The sequence below is a fragment of the Diadema antillarum genome, unplaced genomic scaffold (genome assembly GCF_040938485.1).
Source record: "Diadema antillarum isolate AM-2024a unplaced genomic scaffold, OU_Dant_1.0 seq00000103_RagTag, whole genome shotgun sequence".
NCBI lineage: Eukaryota > Metazoa > Echinodermata > Echinoidea > Diadematoida > Diadematidae > Diadema > Diadema antillarum.
The window spans coordinates 1,033,088-1,055,738 of NW_027271190.1; the positions used below are offsets into that span (position 1 = coordinate 1,033,088).

The following is a 22,651-nucleotide window of genomic DNA, read 5'->3' on the forward strand; positions in this document are numbered from 1 at the left end:
AGTTTTTCAGGAAACAGTTCTTGGACCAAAGTGAGCATGTCATCCCCTCACAACTTGCCCTATATAGTTTGTACATAAGATTTTGGAATTTCCAGTTTTTCATTCATATACAAATAGTGAATGGTCACGAGTGCAATGGTACGAGATTTCGCACGAGGTGAAAGATAGAGGCGCTCTATTCAACGAGGCGAAGCCGAGTCAATGTGCGCCTCATCTTTCACCGAGTGCGAAATCTCGTTCCACTGCACGAGTAAAGATCATACACTATTTGTTTTATACAACGTCCAAGTAGATCTCTGTTTGGTTGGAGGATTGTTGGGTAGGTCTAAGTAGGCCTAGAAGTCTATATGAAAAATATAGCCATACTTACATGTGGATCCACTGCGATTCTCTTTCTGGCTTGTGCAATCAGTGTAGATACAGGTAACAGCTAGCGCTCACATACACGTACACTAGCACTACGTACGTAGGCCTACGCGCATGGGATGTACCGCTGCACACGTTCACCGCCGCGCTAGCTGCAATATGCAACACACAGTACATGCAGTACCGTACAATTTCTCGAACCGTGGAATAGAACGAAAAAATCGAACCAAGTTGCACGCAAAAATAGAACCAAAATTGCACGGCGCGTTGAATGGAGTACTTATTGAATATCACGTCACCAAAATCCTCCAATCAAATTACAAGGATCTACTTGGGCGTTGTATAAAACGCAATAATGCCCGAGGCTCATAAGTCCCGATATATCTAACTGATAAATGGAAATGAAATAAACGAAATGGAATGAAACGAAATGAAATAACTATTCCGAAGCTATTCAACCACGAATAACATCATGTTTCAGACTTCAGTGACAGAAATATTGAATTTTCGTCATTCTTTGTACACGATCAATGAAAAATTGTGAGGGCCGGTATGACATGGTCAGCTCACTCATTTGCATATTCATATCCACTGTACGAGAACTGTTTTGCAAAAATTAGCAAAACTTCAAAATTTCATAACTTCCTTATTTTTCATCCGATTTCAGTCAAATTTTTACCCGTTGAGTTTGTAAGATTTAACTCTTTTTCATCAGATACTTATTTATATATTTATTTATTTTGGACTGGATTTCCCCTCTAAAGCAATGCACCAATCTAGTAGAGTATACAGACGGCCGCGCGTGAAGAAATTTTATAACCAAAGAGATTTAGTATGCAAAATGTATAACCCATGCTGTACAATGTATCTGCAGATACGCCTTTCTGCTATACCAATTACGCAGCACAAGTTCGGAAACTCGACATTGATCGATCTTATTTTCTGTAATATTAGAGGAACAGTCGTCATGTTTGGGATCATCTTAAAGCTTGAACAATTCTTACACACGGTAAGGACTTTCAAAAAAGCTCTACTTTGATCAAGTACATTTCCGTAATATCAGAATAACAGTCGCCATGTATCATGGTTTCACAAAATGGTGTATAAGGAAACTCAGCTTTGATCGGTTATTGTATGCAATATTAGAATATTACTCGTTGTGTATGATACATTGTCATTTTAAAGCTCATATAAAAGGTGAGCACACTCGAGTTTAATCGCTTAGGCCTATATTTCTGTAATATTAGAATGATAGTCGCCGCGTTTGGTGTCATTCTAAAGCTTGCTGTCTCCACTGCCGTATGGTCCGAGCTATAGGATCTATGCACACCGCTTCTCGGTGACGCCATCGTGTTTTTGTAGTATTCGTATATTCAAATTCGTTGTCGCTTCAACTCTCAAGAAAATGGTTATTACTGAGCTCACAATATAATAGGGCCTACGTCACAGACATCCGCAATGAAATCTATGAAACCACGTACTGTGGTTTCGTGATGTATCTTTTTCTTGTAATTTCACCGGGGTAATCATTGTTGATGTTTCATTCGGTAGGTCTATGCCTCCGATTTGTTTTTTCTTTCTTTTGAGCTACTTTCTCTTTCTTTGGTTATATGTACAAATATAAATATATATATATATACACTCAAGCGAGCGTTATATCAATGTCTAATATCAAGACAAACTCTTTCTTCTCTAGTTAGGAATTTGGCATATTTCATTCATATTCATTTCATTTCATTTCATTTCATTTCATCTTATTTCATTTCGGACAAAAATATAGAGTACATCATGACATTTGCATATATAAACATTTAGAGTACAACATGACCTTTGCATCATTCAAGCGGAATCAATGTAGGGCCCTATCTCATTTTTTTTTACAATAAAACAAAACATAGTTTCAGGAAATGCATACATGCAAACTGCAAACTGTGACTTAATCCTATCAAAGAAAAGAGATCGAAATTTTCTCTCTTTTTCTACTTCCTAACTTATCTATAATTTTCCTCTTTCATTTGACATGCTATGTAAGAGTCCTAGGAGTTGGCATTTCGTTTGCAAGATTTAGAAACTTAGACTTTTAGTGTATTCATTTAACACATATACACAATCTTTCTTCTTTTGTACGTTTCATTATTTCACATTTATGTTGTTTATTGTATTCAATTCATTTTCAGCTGGTGGAGGCTCACTCTGTAGTAGGTGAACAAAAAATGAAGTGGGTAATATTAAAAGTACTCGTGGTAAACCGACCGAGACCAATAATTCTGGCACGCAACTTTCATGTCTATAGACAACCGGAACTTACTTGAGTTCAGACAGAGGTATATCTAAACAAATTTTCCCCTTTAATAAGTTGACCATGAACTAGTTTTTTTTTTTTCACTCCTGTCGAGGAGGCTGTGTATGCATAAGGGATATTGTAGAAGTAGGCACAGTGTTGCAGTGTAAAAGTCAATTGAAGAGCCCATTCATTTCCTTCCGCTGGACATTGCCCCGATAATTCGTATTCAAAAGAGGAAAAGATGTGAAAACCTTGGCAACAGAAAGGTTAGGACCAGTGCCGTATATAAAGAGAGTCTGGCCAACTCGTTAATTGGACGCCATGTCGTTGCCCAAGCTTAGATTACGCGTTACAGGGATATCGTGTACGCTCAGACGTAATAATGAAAACCTACCAAATAAGTGGTAGTGAAAAATGGGCACTGCGTATGAGCGCACTTTGGTAACGACATGGCTGGACAAAGATCACGGCGGGACCAGTTTTGACCAATCACAGGCTTCAAAACTCATAAGCGAAAACCGAGTTGGCCAGACTCTCTTTATATACGGCACTGGTTAGGACGATTTCGGGCTTTGGGCAACTAGTGAGACAAATATGTGGACCCTTGCTTGCATGGGAACGTGATTACAAAGCCTAAAATGGAATGCGTCGCTGAATTTAGAGAGTCTTATCAATTGAAACAAATTTATTCTGGGACAAAAATCAAATTGATGGTAATTAGGAAAAGCGGATGAGCTCTTTGAGGCGTTCTTACACACACACACACACACACACACACACACATACGCACACACACACGCTTGCACACATACACGAAATTAGACACTCAGATACCGAAAAAAAAAATACTGACGTAGACCCACGACCAACATTATCATAGGAAACCCGCAGAACATACCCAGCACTCTCAAATAGCGTGTAAAGGGGTGGTACAGTTTCGGTTGAGATGGGGTTTGAGGTTTCCGACGTTTTTTGATGACAACACTTTGAGATAATGAGAAGCCTCTCATGAATTATGAAAAAAGGATATAATTGTAACAGGAATTCAGAGTTTATTTGATGAAAATTGGTAATGAAATGGCTATGATATCCAAAACAAAGCAATCGTAATCAAAGATGGAACCAACTTTTATTAGCATTCTTACGTTTCACTTTGTTTTTGGATATCTCTGCCATTTCAAAACCAATTTTCATCAAATAATAAACCTTGAATTTCTTTTAAAATTGTAGACTTCTCAGCATTTCATAGAGAGGTTTCTAAATATCTCGCAAAAAGTTACAAGCTGAATTATCACCTCAACCGATGCATTGCTGTCCCTTTAACTGAATATCAGCTCATTCATGTAGTCCCATACGTTTCTCATCAAGTAAGCCAACATAACGAGGATTGCTGTAACCCGCCTATCTATCCAGGGCACACCTCGAGATTGAAAATGACGTCCACAACCATGACAACGATGGAGTACACGACTGCGAATAGTACGATGGAGGACCCCCCTTACGGTGGAGTGAATCTGACGCTGATGACGCAAGTCCTGAATATTCTTATCCTGGTCTTCCTAATGATTTCAATGGGCGTGGCAATTGACCTTCAAGACTTTAAAGAAACGGTTCGTTTTCAATTTTACATTCTGATAAACACCGTCAAAGTCTCAATGTGTTGATATCAATGTTTGTGGCTGCAGGGAGAGTTAAAGGGAGGGTACGTACATTGGTGGTGGAAACGAGCCATGATGATAAATTATATCGCAAATCATTGCTTAATCAACAACAAAAAAATATGAATGCACACGTGAGTACAGTGAGATGTTCAGAGCATTAGAGCATTACTTGGTAGCCGCGAGAGAAAACGTTGTAGTCCTTTGACGTCACTCTCGAATAGCATCGTGAGAAAACGTGCAATGCATATACAGCGGCGATCTGGCCCGATCTAACGTAGTCCGATCTCGTGGGATCGAACTTTAACAAGTAATCAATATACGTCTCGTGTTTTTTTTTAATTAATGATTGAAAGGCACCTTATTTCATTTTGTCGCATAAGAAAACTCAAAATTTATCCGGAGGACTTCTTGAAGTGGGTAATGCGGTAGAGATAAATGTTCAACATATACTGTGGCTATGGGATCACAAGGATCAGTGCTTTCCGTGCATGTTTAATGCTTGAATGGCAGAATGGAAGGTTGATTTCAGTAACCAACCGACCAAAATCGAAGCTGCCTTTTGTAGAATAAAAGAATATGGAGCTCATACGAAGCAGATCCTGAGTATTATAAATCATAGATCTGAGCATATGGCAGTAATTGTCAGCGTTCTCTCTACAGGTATGTTAATTGTATGCTTATCAGGTGCCTACACAGTATTGAAATGGTAGTTTGTAATTTATCTTCCGATAGTTTCTGTTGATGAATGATTTTTTTTCTTTCTTTGTCTCTTTCTTTTTCTCTCCCTCATACACACACACACACACACACACACACACAAAACATACACAAACAAACGCACACACGTACAATGTGTGCAGTTTCGCCGTCCGGTGGCATTCTTCATCGGGATGGGGTCCCAGTTCGTCTTGATGCCGCTCATTGGGTTTTGCCTCGGCCTTGCCTTCCAGCTCGAAACGGCCGCCGCCATATCGGTTTTGATTCTGGCATGCTGCCCTGGTGGTACCCTCTCAAACCTGTTCACCTTCCTGGCGGACGGGGACGTATGTTTGAGGTATCTTCCCCCCCCCCCCCCGCCCCAATAAAAGTCTGGGCCTTCTTTGAGTAACAACCCAGCAATAACGCCGATAATGATAATAAATGTCAGTGATATTGTTTCTGATAATGATGAAACACTTCTATTATCGTCATTATCATTGCTGTAATTCGTAGTCAGTTGCGTTGGCAAGCTAGAGAAAAGCCAAGAGTAAATAGATATTTGAAAGAATCTACATGTAGATAGCTGGGGAACATTCAATTCGTATACCTTACCCACATAAAACATAATTCATGAATACCTTAACGTAGGCCCCACATGTCTTATTCGTCTAAACGTTAGTTTCCAAATGAATACATGAATCTCAGAACGGCCCAAGTCTAAATCATTGTGCGACACCCCTTGCAGACTGCCTTACGAAGTCATGCAAATATAGATACATGATCATTCAAATAACAGTTTAACATCTTAATTTCTATTGATGAAATTCCACTAACTCATATAACTAAGAATATCAGGATGTAAGTAGTTCTTATTTCATTTTCTAAGGATTGTCTGCAATGAATTTGGGTCTCTGTTATACCCGAGCATTCAATTCAAAAATGTTCTTGTGTTCTTGTTAAATGCAATGGATATGTAAAATTGTCACGTTTTAGCACGAATAAAGCTTGAGTTGCCATGCATCCATCTCACTGCATTTGCACAAACCAACAAGAATATCTTGTCCTACAAGAATAAAACAGAAAACCTCATTCTGATGCAAACCATTATCAACTATTTTCTACGGAGTACTGCAGTTAATGACTGAAAATGAAGGTGCAATTTTAAAAGGATCGTATAGTTTTGGTTGAGACCTAATTTCAGGTTTCTAAAATTTTTTGGTGAGATAATGAGAAACCTCTTATAAAATATGAAAGAGCATGTAATTCCATGAGGAATTCAACGTTTATTTGATGAAAATTGGTTTTGAAATGGCTGAGATATCCAAAACAGAGCGATTCTAATAAAGTGTGGGACCCACATCTTATTACGATCGCTTTGTTTTATTTTGTTTTTGGATGTTTCAGTCATTCCAAACCCAATTTTCATCAAATAAACTTTGAATTCCTCTTAAAATGATATGATCTGTACTATTTCACAAGTGTTTTCTTGGTATCTCGCAAAAAGTTAAAAGCCAAATTCTCATCTCCACCAATACTGTACCATCCCTTTTTAAGTTTTTGAACATTACAACCGAACACGCGCCCTCGTATTGCAATCGCTTTCTCATCCATATCGTTCACTGCGTGCATTCTACGCAGGGAGGTAACTCCTCCCACCTTCCTTCCTGGTTCTACGATGCATTTCGGCCACCTCTTGACACTCTTTTTTTCCCCAAGATATTTTCTCAAGACTTTGTTTTCCCCTGTTGCCCTGTGACCTGCAAGCTGTCGCCTCACTAAGGAAAGAATACTCTTTATTTGCGACAGAATAGAATCATTAAACAGCATGATGGCAGGGAATTCAACATGACGTCCCGAGCGACTCCCGACAACATCGTACTGTACATGATCGATGCCTGTATTATCGTGTTTTGAACCTGCGGCTTTATCGTGCATGGACTTTGTCCCGGGCTGGTGAAGCAGAGTATAGTACCTTGGCTTTTGCAAACGAATGCGTGCGGAGGTGGCAAAGAAACAGTAGTAGAGCTGTATAACGTATATATTGGTATACGTATGTATGTATGTGTATATATATATATATATATATATATATATATATGGGCCATGACGCGAGAAAAGGGCCCTTAGCACCGCTGCGCGCAAACGCCAGAAAACCGCGCGGAAGTTTGACAAAGCAATACGCGCAAAAAAAGATCAACTGGCTATAACTACGCGCACACGCATAGACGTATCAAAAAGTGACAGGATTTGGGCAAAACATGCTTTTTTTAATGTCTTAATGGGATCATTTAGGATTGGAATTTCAGAAAAAGGTTTGCATATCTAAATGCGTCAGAGTTTCTTCTACAATGTGGAGGTAAAACCTCATTTTCGGTATTTAATACCCTAAGGGCCCTTTTCTCGCGTCACGGCCCATATGTATTCATAGACATTGCATTTTAGAAGTGTAGGCCTAATGTAAGACTTGACTTCGCGCGGGAATTATATCTTCGGCAAGAGTGATATTTCCCAAAGTGCTGAGCGCTTTTGGTAACTAACGCCAAAGGACTGTCAAGAACTATGTGACAATGATAAACACAGCAAATATGTTATGGTCTCCATAAAAACACATCATTTCATTCTCATCTAGCCCTGTCGGCAGTCGGGCACAGTCAGGAATTTATTACTTCATCCACGCGCTCCAGACAACAATTTCGATCCTCGCTGCATTTATTGTCACGTGATTGCATTATGACCAATCACCGGCCAGAATCAATGTAGATAATAAATTACGAATTTTCAATGATACGTAATTATAATAATAATCATCATCATGATAATGATAATAATGATAATAATAATAATAATAACAATAATGATGATAATAATGATAATGATAATAATAATAAGTAAAACTTATATAGCGCTTGATACTGACGTTTCTAATATTCAGTCTTTTTTTATTTTTATGTGCAGCGTTTCCATGACGACAATCTCTACCGCAGTCGCTATCGGGATGATGCCCCTCAACCTATTCATCTATACCAGGGTGTGGACCAGCGAAACGGCCATCATTCCCTACGTCAACATTGTCACCACTCTCGTCAGTATCCTGATACCGGCCGCCTTTGGAGTGCTGCTCCGCTGGTGGAAGAAAGAGCTGGCCAAGTGGGTCACGCGGGTAAGTCTCTTGAGGAAGCCTTGCATGGGTTGGGAGGTGAATTCACTAAAAGAAAATTAATTATAAAATGGGCTTTAGAATCTCTGCAGTCTGATTGGTCAATTGTCATAAACTGTTTTTGGTTGGGTTTTTTGTTTTTTGTTTTTGTTTTTGTTTTTTACTGATCCACAATGAGCCATGCGTCTGGTAAAATCCGAACCCGTGGCTCAAGTCTTGTATGTTGTTGTAGGTGTATCGGACTCATGGTGGGAAAAATGGTTGTACATCATGACTTTACAGGCCCATTTTATAACACAAATGATACACTGGCCTATTTCGAAGATCAGTGAGAATTGGATGCTCTGTTTTAACTTTAGAACAGTCTGAAACCCACTCGCTGTGCTCGTGAGTTTTAACAGTTCCAAAGTTAAACTCGAGCATCCAATTCTCACCGATCCACTCTGTCCTGTGCATCATTTGTATACTGACTCATCAAAAATAAAGGGAAGAATCATGCACTGGACACGTCTTTGACCCCGTTTACAGTGCGAGACTCGGCCGCGGCTCGGCCCAGCCCCGCTTCAGTGTAAACGCGCAGAAGGCCAAATGCGAGGCCAAAATTGGCCTCGCATTTGGCCTCGCTCTGGAGGTGGTCTCGGCCGCGGCCGAGCCCGAGCCCGGCCTTTTCTCAGTGTAAACGTAAACTGGGCCAAATGCGCGGCCAATTTTAGTTTGGCTTCCAAACCCTCTGCCTGTACTATTTCGCTGTTCAGATATTAACCCCCTCAATGTCGAAAACTAGTATAGTTTAAGATGGCTTTGTCCTGCAAAGGATTTTTTCCTTCGTCAAAGGCCTTTGCCCGAACGGCGACTTCGTCACCACGGAATTCATTTGGCAAAGGGTCTGAAAACCAGACAATACCAAATTGCATTTGTTTACAAGCAGAGCGCCACTACGACAAAATATTGAAAGGTTTGAATCAAAAGCGCGGCCGAGTCCGGCAGTGTAAACGGACAAAATTGCGGGGCCCGGCCTCGCAATTGAGGCTGGGCTCGGCCCAGCCCCGCACTGTAAACGGGGTCTAAGTCTTCACATTCCTGAGCGTGCGGTGTAAACATACACAATTATCATTCTGTGCCAAACGTGCATAATACAGGCGATGACTTTCCATTGTTTTGAGTTTGTTTAGTTTCGCTGCTGTTGTTATTTGAATAATTTTACATAAAAAATACTTTGTTATTGACGGAGATCAAGCTTAAAATACGTCAACTATTTTTCTCAAGAAAGTCTTCAGGAGCAAATAATCGTCTTTAACATAATTTTAATAAATTACCTGTTTTAAAAACTCGTTTTAACGTGCCCTTAACCTTAAAATCATAAACAGCATCGTTGAAAAAAAAATAGAGGAGAAGAAGAAGAAAACATTCATAATTATGTGTCTTGGCTTTTTCCAGTTTAAGATATCCAAAAGATGCTGCTACACTTTCATGTAAGATTTGGGAGGAATTCTATTACAATCTGTGTTTCTGATTCTTACTTGGCTCTGGTTCGTACTACTCCCTGTAGTCGTTCTAGCGTTTAAGGTGGAAATTTGACAATGGGGTAAAGAACTAATTCCAGTACCTGGAATGTGGTAAGAATGTGGTATTTTCTGTCATTGCAGTTATTTCGTTCGATTCTTCCCCTAACAGCTTCTCCGTCTCTCCACCTAGTTTTATTTCCTTTTTTATGAATTCTGATTTTTGTTGATAAACTCCTTCAATATTCGATTACACTTCTTCCTTTCTTTTATTGTATTTTCAAACATCATGAACATGTTAAACAAACTTCAAGATGAAGATATTATGAATTGCCTTTTAATATCTAGTTTTTTTCCTCATGTTTGTTCAATGATGCCTGTGTGAGTAGAATAACAAACCCGGTATGTTCAGCTGTATGAAAACCTTGTGCAAAACAGTATCCTCTATACATCTAACGGAATGACCTTGTGTAAAGGAGAAATTCTGCAATCCACATACTGTGTAGTTCTGCCTTGCACCATTAATTAGGTGTAACATACAGATGCAGTGTAGAAATACCCATTCTTGACCCTGATTTGCCATAGTTTTCAAAATTCGTTGCTGCAGATTGGAGTGGTTGCAGCCCTCCTTTGTGTCGTCATTACGTTCGTTATCTCCATCCTCCTCAACCCGAATATCTTTAACGTCGGCTGGCAGCTCTGGCTCTGCGCCGGAATCCTCCCAATGCTCGGCTACGCCATCGGCTACGGGCTCGCCCTCGTCTTCCGCCAGTCTCACGTCAAGTGTCGTACCATCGCCTTCGAGACCGGCTCCCAGAACGTGTCGCTGGCCCTGACGTTGACTGTCCTGACTTTCGCCGATTCACCCCTCTTCCTCGACATGCTGTTCTACCCGTCTCTCTATGCTGTCTTCATCTATTCGGAATCCTTCGTCGTCATTATCGTCTACAGACTCGTGAAGCACTTGAGGAAACGCGGAGAAGACGATGCGGAGGAGATCGTAAAGGATAGAGAGGCCACAGAAATGGACGGCATCGATGGCGCACCGAAGAACATGCATGGAAAGGGATTCCGACATGGGTCGTTCGCAGGATGTTGAAATTGAATCGGAATATGCACCTCGTATACAGACATTAACAGTCAACCCGACAAGCAATGGTAGGGAAGGTGGTCGATGAGCAAAGATGAGCAAAAGCTTGATGACGACATGAAAGAATGAGAGTGATTTACAATTACAGAAGGTATCAATCATCAGCTGGTATGTCTTCCAGTGTCTTCTGGAAAAGCTTAAATTAAGGGATGATACAGTATTAGTGGAAGCGAGGATTGGGCTTGTAACTTTTTGCGAGATACCAAGAAACCACTTGTGAAATAGTACAGAGCATACCATTATAAGATAAATTCCAAGTTTATTTGACGGAAATCAGTTTTGGAATGGCTGTGACATCCAAAAACAAAGTAAAATAAAGTGATCGTAATAAAAGTCCAATCTTTTATTAGGATTACTCTATTTTGGGTATCTCGGCCATTTCAAAACCAATTTTCATCAAATAAATGCTGAATTCCTCTTGGAATTACATGCTCTTTCCTATTTCATAGGAGGTTTCTCATTATCTTGCTCCAGAATGCTAGAAACCTGAAGTTAGGTCTCAACCAAAACTATACGATCCCTTTAAACCATGAGAATTATTTAGACAATCCGGAAAAAAAGTAACTATGGTGTTGAGATTAAAGGGGATGGCTAGTAACTGATCAGTGGGAATCAGTGTGAATGCTGGGGGATGATTGTTCCAATCCTTGTGGGATTCATTTAAGAGTACAGTATATATCTATTGTTGTGTGAAAATTATTTGCTTCAGAATTGTCTCATATTCAAGTAATGTGCAGTTCAATGCCCCGTCACTGTACAGGCATGCTAACCTGGAAACATTAAACTGCACATTACTTGAATATGAGACCTTTACTCTCCCATGTAACTTCGATATATTCGATGTGGAAAATCTGTGTCAAGTAACGTTTATCTCTGTCTCTCTCTCTCAAAAAAAAAAGCAAACAAACTTTTCGTTTACATGAAAAGTTTTGAACTTACCCTTGTTTACATTTCTCCTGTTGAAATATGTTCTGCAAATTCCAAGGAAAACACTTTATTGCTGTTGATCTGAACTGAAATTGAAGAATCGATTTTGACACCTGAAAAAATGAATGTATCCCTTTGCTTGTCAGGATAAAGTCTTTCTCTGTTCTTTTGTGTAATCATGTATATAAGTGTTATGATTCCTGTAATTACTCTTTCTGGATTGCATTCAATAAAAATAAAAATGAAGAAAAGAATATACATGTATAATGTCACTTGACACGAGGCTGGAGAAAGTTAGTAAAGTTCTTAATTTTTTTTTATTCATGTTCCATATTCCACATTTCATATTCAGATTTCATATTCCATTTAACTTCGAAGTAAAATATGTTTAACACAACAGTCAATTTTAGACATAATTTCACAAATGTATAAGGACATGTAATATAATGTGTAAATATGAGGAACCTACTAAAAAGCAATGCTTGTATAATAGGATGTAGGTTCCAAAGAAATAATATGAGCGTTTAGTACAACATACTAATTACGAAAGATGATAAAACACATGCGAAATTCAGATTATAATAAAATCTACGGAATGTACAAAATAGTTTATAATGTTCAAGGTAAAACTCAAGGATTCAGTGCTACATAAAATTGCAATATTGGTCAAACAAATGTAGTCAAATGTAGTCACCCGAGCGAGGCATCATTGCGAATAAGGACAGATAATTATATCAAATGATCACGTCAAGTAAATAATCATAGGATTTTAAACAATTGGCTTTTAGATTTTGCTTAAAGGAACTTAGAGAACTTGATTGCAGCCGAACAGAATCTAACTCATTCCAGAAAGAAGGGCCGGTAGAAGTAATTGTCTTAAGGGCTAAAACTGTACGAACGGAGGAAAAGTGATATGATCCACTTTGTCTTGTAGGGTAATTATCGATTTTACTGTTTTTAACAAACATTGAGGAAAATAAACTAGGAAGATCGCCAATGCTCAACTTATGCATAAAACTTCCAACGTGATACAAATACAAATCAGAAACTTTTAGTAATTTACTGGAAACAAACAATCCCTTTGTATGATCCAAAAAATGTTCACGATTTATAATCCGCAAGGCCTTTTTCTGAATCAAAAATAACGAATCAATCTTAGTTTTAGAGCAATTCCCCTTGGCCAATATTCCGTAATGTAAGTAATTAATAATAGAGTTGAATGGAGGGAATGCAATATTGGCTTGGAGAAGAGGTACTTTAATAATACTTATTTGTGAATAACTCCAACGTTTTTACACAACTTACATAAATAATCAATATGAACCTTCCAAGAAAGATTACTGTCACATTGAAAATGCATTTCCAGGTTGTTTCATGTACAACACCTATCGGTCATTCAACTAGACAAACATGTTTACGGGTAGGGATAACGAGACAAAAAGTGCGAGTGAGTGAGCGAGAGAGAAAGCGAGAGTGAGAGAGAGAAAGTGCTAGGACAGGTGTAAATGTTTTACAAGTCGCGCCATCGATGACCGAGAGGAGTTCATTTATTTTTGCATGTCAATTAATGTAGAAAGAAAAGACAGGAAATAGCTCCAGTTCCGGGAGAGTGCGGTATAGGTGTTTTCGTTCAAGTCCTTTTAGTTGTATCAAATATTCCAAATGCCTCGAAAAGGAGTGTCGTAGTCGAGTAGCAATTTAACAGTAGAGTTGGATCTTTTCGTGGCAGACACCATTTTGATTTCACCGAGAGAACATTGAGTTAGCTCCGTGATGGCAGAAAACCAACCTGCCACACCCAGGCGCCAGTTGGCAAGATAATTTTGTGTCTAAGCCCAATTTCGTTTGCGGCCAGGAGCCGTCCGTCCACCTTACCGTCAGCCTGTATACTGGCTGATTTGAGTTCAGATTTTGTTTGCTGCCAGAAGGCGTATTCCAACAGCCTTTGCAGCCTCCCAGTAGACAAGAAGAAGAGGCATTTTGGTCATATTACACCGGTCATTGATGGCGCCGAGGCCGAGGACGAGCCTACTCCCAGGCCGACGCATTCGCAGCAGAGCGACTGTGCCCGCCCCTCGCTAGGGAGGACTTTGGACGCCAAAGAATACGGAACGCGGGTCCCTCGCGAGACTTTGGAGCTGGAACAGCAACCTCGCATACAAGGACGCTCCACCCACGAATCAGTTATGTTCTGGAAGCGAATAGTTTGACAATTAAGGTGACTCTGTGGACAACGCAGGTGAGCGATGAACCTGGCGGGTGCATGACACCCTGTTGATATGATTGGTTACGACGAGGAAGTGTCGCCGAAGTAGAGAGGTGAAGGTCATGTTAAATTGGTAAAAGGATGAATATGATGTGCACATAATTCGAATGTTGGTATTTATACACTCCATGAGAGTTGCGGGTTAACACAGAACCCGGATATAAACGGAAGCAGTGTAATTGAAGGCAAGTGTTATAACCGCGGTAAACCGTCGTGCGTGCAGGCTGGTCATCTCAGGATCAGCACTACGGTGGTGTGAACCATATAGTGTTGCGCTTGATAGCAGATAGGGTATTGTCAGGGATAACGAATTAATAGTGAAGCTGTTATAATTATTCTGAAGAAGTGTCAAGCCAAAAGTACAGGTGGAACCGGACCAAGACAGGGTCCCGTTCACATGGTTGTCGAATATAAGAGTATTGTAATTTAATTTATCTCACCCAGAATTTTGATTTTGCATTTTATGTTGGTCACAACTCCTTGATTTCAGTCTTGTAAATATTCTACAAATGGTTTATTAAATTGTACATTAAAGTGAATGGCACGAGTGTGATTGAGTATTATTTAAGTCCGCCCATGTGACATTTTCTGGGGGCTTGTCCGGGAGTATAACTCGTGCCATTCGAAGTCACATGGGTATATAAACGGAGAAAAAAGTGTAAAGAAAAAGGTTGAGGAAAACTTGTGATTTTTTGTTTCCTCTACATTTGTATGTATGTACTATCTATAGGTGCACCGTTGTATATTCATTGTGTACATGATCTGAACTGATCTGAATACATTTTTGTATTATAAGTGCTCAGGTAATTCAGAATGGAGCTAGCTAAGTTAACTGAAATTGGAGAAAAGTTCGGATTCAGTGGAGAGGAGCTTAGGCAGTTTGTTACAGACGAGCAAAAGAGACTCAGAGAGGAAAGAGCGGACATGTTAGAGTTAAGGCGACAGGAAAGAGAAACAGCCGAGCTACAATTGGCGATAGCGCGTGAAAAGCAAACCAAAAGCGAATCAAGTTCTAATGGGTGCAAAGCTCGATCTCCAAAATTGCCTCTATTTCAGGAAGACAAAGATAACATAGATGCCTATCTACAGCGGTTCGAACGATATGCCAAAAATCAAAACTGGCCAACTACAGACTGGGCACTCAACTTAAGCACACTGCTTACAGGTAAGGCTCTTGATGTCCACTCTAGATTGTCAAGTGCGGAATCCAATGATTATGACACTTTGAAACATGCACTCTTGAAATCCTTTCAGCTCACTGCAGAAGGATTTCGCTCCAAGTTTTTTTCAGGCAAACCGACAACAGGAGAAACGGCATCCCAGTATGCAAACCGACTAGAGAACTACTTGAACAGGTGGGTAAGCCTCTCTGGTATAGAGCACACCTTCGAGGAGCTGGCAGATCTACTCCTCCGGGAGCAGCTCATCAGTGGGTGTCATCGAGAGCTGGCCATCTTCCTAAAAGAACGGCAGCCCGAGACTTCAAAGGACGTGGTGAAACTAGCTGAGCAGTACTTAGACGCCAGAGGAGGCACCTTCAGACCACCCCCACCGGCACAAAGGAACATCCAGACACACATGGGACAGATGCCACGGAGCAACACCAGACCTGAAGGTAAAATCCCTCCAAATAACATTTCAGGAAATAGGCCCCCATCTCAACCCAAATGTTACAACTGCCACCAACACGGTCACCTTGCCCGTGATTGTACAAAACAGGGAAACAGAGGCAGAACGTGTTTCATATGCCACAAACCAGGTCACATTGCTAACTATTGTCCTTTCTCCCCCATGAAATCGGCAGGTCTAGTCCTCGCCCAGGATCCAGAGCAAGGAAACCCCCCTATCTCGGAACACAACCTGGCTTCATTGGAACCCGATCAGGTAGAACCAAATCCACATACTCCCTGTCAATGTCCAGCTTGCACTAACACAAAGGTCAAAATTGAGGCTTCTTGTATGATGGTTGGGATGCCACTCAATGCCCCCAAGCTAGAATCCACCACAGACCATATCCAATTCAAATGTGGATACTCCTTGCCGTTGATGAGTGCAGCATGCACCAAAGAACATGTGGTCAGACAAATGCCAGTTACTAACGGACTAGTCAATAACAATCAAATTTCTGTTCTCAGAGACAGCGGCTGCAGCGGAGCTGTCATTAAACAAGATCTTGTCCAGCCAACCCAAATGACAGGTGAAGAAAGTACTTGCGTGCTGATTGACGGCACAGTGAAAACTCTCCCCGTCGCTAGAATAGATGTAGACACTCCCTTCTACGTAGGAAAAGTTAACGCATTGTGCATGAAAACTCCACTCTATGACCTGATTTTAGGTAACCTACCCGGAGTAAGAGAACCAGACAACCCAGATCCTGACTGGACGGCTACACCAATGCCTGTCGGCGCAGTACAGACGAGAGCCCAGGCTCAACGAGACGGTAAGCCATTTCGTCCTCTCAGAACCCCACACCCAATGGAAGATATCGTGACTCCAACAGCTCTCAAAGAGGCACAACAGAAGGATGAAACATTACACCGCCTGCGAGAACTCGCCGATACTCGTTCGGAGAAGGTAAGTCGCAATAACGGTCTCTCTTCCTTCTTTTACAAAGACGGAATGCTGTATCGCTCATTCCACTCTCCCCAAATGGACCCCGACACAACAATCACACAAGTGGTAGTACCAAAACAATACCGCAAACAGGTTATGCAAACAGCCCATGAAAATATACTCGGAGGGCATCAAGGTACCAAAAAGACAACAGAAAAGATACTTACCAATTTCTTTTGGCCCGGTATGAACTCTGACATTACCAGGTACTGTAGATCGTGTGACGTCTGCCAACGTACACTATCAAAAGGTCGTGTAACCAAGGTCCCACTCGGAAAAATGCCGCTCATCGAAGTCCCCTTCGAACGCATTGCTGTAGACATCGTTGGACCAATACACCCAATGACTGACCAGAAAAATAGGTACATACTTACCGTTATTGATGTTGCTACTAGGTACCCCGAGGCAATCCCACTCCCAAGCATCGAGACAGAAAGAGTTGCAGAAGCCCTAGTGAGCATCTTCACCAGAGTCGGAATCCCCAAGGAAATGCTGACCGATCAAGGGACTCAGTTCACATCTGATCTCATGAAAGAGGTAAGCAAATTACTCTCCATCAAACACTTCACTACATCCCCATATCACCCTGCCGCGAATGGACTAGTTGAGCGCTTCAATGGCACTCTAAAACAAATGTTGAAACGTATGTGCGCTGAAAACCCAAAAGACTGGGACAGGTACATCACTCCCCTTCTATTTGCAGTGAGAGAAGCACCACAAGAGAGCATGGGGTTCTCCCCGTTCGAGCTTCTTTACGGCCGGAAGGTACGCGGACCCCTCGACATCCTGAGAGAACTCTGGACAGGAGAAGCCGAAACAGGTGAGACCAAGTCTACTTACCACTATGTACTTGATCTCCGAAACAGGATCGACGAGACATGCCGCAACGCCCACACTCAACTTCAGAAATCAGCAAACAGGTATGCAAAATACTACAATCAGAAGGCAAAACACAGGGAGCTACAAGTCGGAGACAAGGTACTCCTACTCCTACCAACTGACAGGAATAAGCTCCTTCTACAATGGAAGGGCCCCTTTGACGTGATCTCCAAAATCAGCTCCATGGACTACAGGATCGACCTCAACGGGAAACCAAAGGTGTTCCACATCAATCTTCTGAAAAAGTATCACGCCAGAAATGATGTTCCCTCTATTTCAGATGCCGAAGCTGCTTGTACCGCCGTGATCGAATGCGAAGAGCAAAATGATGACGAGGAAGAAACGCAGCAACCACTAACTAACACATCTCTCCTACAGCCTTTCCCATTTCAGGCGAAAGAGTCACTCGACGATGTCTCAATTAACTCAGCCCTTTCCTCCCCTCAGAAAGAACAGGTCAACGAGCTCCTCAACGAGTACAAAGACGTCCTGTCTGATCTTCCCGGTCGAACCACGTTAGGCGAACACCACATCAAACTCAAAGGAAATGAACACCTGAAGAGTAAACCATATCCCATTCCCCACTCTCTTAGAGACACAGTCAGAGAAGAGGTAAAAACCATGCTATCGCTCGGAGTAATTGAGCCATCAGAAAGCCCCATTGCCTCCCCCATAGTACTGGTTAAAAAGCCCGATGGCAGCAACCGGTTTTGTGTAGACTTCAGAAAACTCAATAAAGTGACTGTATTTGATGCTGAACCCATACCAGATCAAGATGAACTCTTCACAAAAGTCGCCCATGCAAAGTTCTTCACCAAAATAGATCTCAGCAAAGGATACTGGCAGGTACCCATGGCTGCCGAATCCAAACCACTAACCGCTTTTCTTACCCCCGATGGTCTCTTTCAGTTCACAATGATGCCCTTCGGCTTAGTGAACGCTCCCGCCTCCTTCAGTCGACTGATGAGGAGACTGCTAGACCGACTCGGAGGAACGGTGAACTACATCGACGACATCCTCATCTATTCGACCACGTGGGAAGAACACCTACGTACACTCACAGAACTCTTCAGACGACTACGAGCCGCAAAGCTCACTGCTAGACCAAGTAAGTGCTTCATCGGACAGACAAGCGTCGAATTCCTAGGACATGTGATCGAACACGGACAGGTAAGACCCCGCCCTGAAAAACTCAAAGCCATCCAAGAGGTAAGTCAGCCTCAGACCAAACGAGAGCTCAGATCCTTCCTAGGCATGGCGAACTACTACCGGAAGTTCATTCCGAACTACGCCGCCGTCGCCGCACCACTCACAGACAGGACCAGAAATGCTGAACCAAACAAGGTAAAATGGGAAACGAGCCAAGAGCAGGCCTTCACAACACTGAAGGAAAAACTTTCTAACCCCCCTATCCTTCATTTGCCAGATTTGTCACAGGACTTCATCCTCAGGACAGACGCCTCCAACGTTGGACTAGGAGCAGTCCTCCTCCAAACACACCAAGACGAACGATTTCCAGTCTCCTACGCGAGCCGAAAACTGCTTCGACGAGAACAAGCATACTCAACCATAGAACGTGAGTGCTTAGCTGTAGTTTGGGCAGTAAAGAAGTTCGAACCATACTTGTACGGCAGACAATTTGTGCTAGAAACCGACCACCACCCACTAGTGTACATGAACAAGGCTAGCCCTACAAATGGGAGGCTAATGCGTTGGATTCTGGCTTTGCAACCCTACAGATTCCGTGTGGAAGCTATCCGCGGCAGCGAGAATGTTGGCGCAGACCTACTAAGCCGGCTGTAGGGAGAAAGATAGTGTTATAAGTAATTTCTTTTAATTATGAAATGCATTTTTCGAAAGGGGGAGTGAAATGTCACATTGAAAATGCATTTCCAGGTTGTTTCATGTACAACACCTATCGGTCATTCAACTAGACAAACATGTTTACGGGTAGGGATAACGAGACAAAAAGTGCGAGTGAGTGAGCGAGAGAGAAAGCGAGAGTGAGAGAGAGAAAGTGCTAGGACAGGTGTAAATGTTTTACAAGTCGCGCCATCGATGACCGAGAGGAGTTCATTTATTTTTGCATGTCAATTAATGTAGAAAGAAAAGACAGGAAATAGCTCCAGTTCCGGGAGAGTGCGGTATAGGTGTTTTCGTTCAAGTCCTTTTAGTTGTATCAAATATTCCAAATGCCTCGAAAAGGAGTGTCGTAGTCGAGTAGCAATTTAACAGTAGAGTTGGATCTTTTCGTGGCAGACACCATTTTGATTTCACCGAGAGAACATTGAGTTAGCTCCGTGATGGCAGAAAACCAACCTGCCACACCCAGGCGCCAGTTGGCAAGATAATGTTGGCAAGATAATGTTGGCATGTTGGCATGTTGGCAGTTGGCATGCGCTGTTCATGCACCTATTGTTCCACTCGGTTATCGAAACTCTCGCGCGTGACAGCTGTCGGTTACTATGGTCACACGGAATGCTTGGTTTTAGGACCCATGCTGGAATGTTACTCCTGAGCTTTCGGTATTGTTTACATTCACGACAAATCTCATTATCCCACCTTCTACTTATGTATTTATGACATACAGTTACGCCATTTTCTATACTCTGCAACACACCCCTTGAATCTCTGCAGTTGTTGTTCACTGCTGCAACATGTGACCTTTCAGCTTTCTGTTTTTCTGTATTTTTATTTAGTGATATATATTTAATTGGATTTTTTGTTTTGTTTGTTTTAATCGGTTTCCCCAGATATAGTTGGTCTTAAAAAACATCCGTACTTTAAACTTCCCCTAATCTGATTACTCACGGGACCTGCGGCTGTACAAGCTAATGCTTTTACGCAGGCCCCATCATATTTTTTTTCGCATTATGACCACAGTGTAATTCGCATGCATACAGACCTCGTGTTTATACCAAATCAAACTTCTGTACATTCTGATGAAGTCTCATCTGAATTATGTTTTGTATAATTTTCGTATTTATATACTTTATTGTGATATATGTGAGAAATATGAAAATAAATTGAAATGAAATGAAATGAAATAATTTTGTGTCTAAGCCCAATTTCGTTTGCGGCCAGGAGCCGTCCGTCCACCTTACCGTCAGCCTGTATACTGGCTGATTTGAGTTCAGATTTTGTTTGCTGCCAGAAGGCGTATTCCAACAGCCTTTGCAGCCTCCCAGTAGACAAGAAGAAGAGGCATTTTGGTCATATTACACCGGTCATTGATGGCGCCGAGGCCGAGGACGAGCCTACTCCCAGGCCGACGCATTCGCAGCAGAGCGACTGTGCCCGCCCCTCGCTAGGGAGGACTTTGGACGCCAAAGAATACGGAACGCGGGTCCCTCGCGAGACTTTGGAGCTGGAACAGCAACCTCGCATACAAGGACGCTCCACCCACGAATCAGTTATGTTCTGGAAGCGAATAGTTTGACAATTAAGGTGACTCTGTGGACAACGCAGGTGAGCGATGAACCTGGCGGGTGCATGACACCCTGTTGATATGATTGGTTACGACGAGGAAGTGTCGCCGAAGTAGAGAGGTGAAGGTCATGTTAAATTGGTAAAAGGATGAATATGATGTGCACATAATTCGAATGTTGGTATTTATACACTCCATGAGAGTTGCGGGTTAACACAGAACCCGGATATAAACGGAAGCAGTGTAATTGAAGGCAAGTGTTATAACCGCGGTAAACCGTCGTGCGTGCAGGCTGGTCATCTCAGGATCAGCACTACGGTGGTGTGAACCATATAGTGTTGCGCTTGATAGCAGATAGGGTATTGTCAGGGATAACGAATTAATAGTGAAGCTGTTATAATTATTCTGAAGAAGTGTCAAGCCAAAAGTACAGGTGGAACCGGACCAAGACAGGGTCCCGTTCACATGGTTGTCGAATATAAGAGTATTGTAATTTAATTTATCTCACCCAGAATTTTGATTTTGCATTTTATGTTGGTCACAACTCCTTGATTTCAGTCTTGTAAATATTCTACAAATGGTTTATTAAATTGTACATTAAAGTGAATGGCACGAGTGTGATTGAGTATTATTTAAGTCCGCCCATGTGACAATTACTATCAATATAAATACCTAAAAATTTTGTTGAATCTATTTGATTTAACTGCAATCCATTCACTAATACTGAACCTGGAAGAAACTTTATTGTATTACTGAAAACCATATAATTAGTCTTATTTATATTGAGCGATAGTTTATTCGCCTGAATCTATTCAAATACCAGTTGCAGTTCGTTATTCACGGAATCGAGCAACACATAAGGATCTGAGTGAGAATAAAAAAGATTTGTGTCATTTGCAAACAGAAGAAAAACACAGCAGAGAGGATGAGTCGCGAAAGTCATTGATAGTAAAGCTGTTATAAAGAATGAATAAAAGAGGACCTAAGAGGGAGCCTTGTGGAACGCCACAGCAAATCTAATTCATTTCTGAGTCATGGTTATTCACAGTAGCAAACTGAGTTCTTCCGGTAAGATAACTTCTGAACCACTCCAAGACCTTTCCACGAATGCCGTAATGATTTAATTTGTACAAAAGTATTTCGTGGTCTATTGTGTCAAAGGCCTTGGAGTAGTCAAGAAACAGACCGACTGTATGCGACTTTGAGTCTATAGCTTTCGCAACTTTCTCTACCAGTAATGATATAGCATGGGTGGTTGCATGTTTTTTCCGGAATCCGAATTGATTATCAGCTAAAGTATCACATTGATTCAAGAATTTAAGTAAATGATTATAAACCACCTTCTCAAGTATTTTAGAAAGTATCACATCTATGTATGTATATATATTTATATATAGTCATATTATAATGTCAAACTTGACAGAGTTATCAAATTTAGGCACATCTAACACGTTGATCCTTCTTTATTTAGTAATGACCTAGCAGATTAAAATTTCTCAAACAAATATGTATGTGTGTGTGTAATAGCTGTATAGACGGCTGACTTTTCTTTTTTATACACTATTGAATCTCAACAAGTTCTGAATATAGTTGCGGCAAAAACCAGGGTTAATGCAACTGACTACACAATTTTAGCGATATAAAGAAAAAATAAACATATTTCCATAAATGATGCAGCGCTACACTTTATTTTCCTCTTTAAGGAGGCAACATGAACAAC

General features: G+C 41.3%; 2 protein-coding genes across 2 annotated transcripts; both read left to right on the forward strand.

Moving 5' to 3' along the window:
* Nucleotides 1-2,971: 2,971 nt before the first annotated feature.
* Nucleotides 2,972-10,768, forward strand: LOC139726880 (ileal sodium/bile acid cotransporter-like). Its single transcript, XM_071637874.1, has 5 exons — nucleotides 2,972-3,026; nucleotides 4,064-4,260; nucleotides 5,172-5,365; nucleotides 7,966-8,170; nucleotides 10,277-10,768. The coding sequence occupies exons 1-5, from the start codon at nucleotides 2,972-2,974 to the stop codon at nucleotides 10,766-10,768; spliced, it is 1,143 nt and encodes a 380-aa protein (XP_071493975.1).
* A 4,006-nt stretch (nucleotides 10,769-14,774) lies between these two features.
* LOC139726881 (uncharacterized) lies at nucleotides 14,775-19,307 on the forward strand. Its single transcript, XM_071637875.1, has one exon. It carries the CDS (start codon nucleotides 14,826-14,828, stop codon nucleotides 19,305-19,307), a length of 4,482 nt encoding a protein of 1,493 aa, XP_071493976.1. The 5' UTR covers nucleotides 14,775-14,825.
* Nucleotides 19,308-22,651: the final 3,344 nt, after the last annotated feature.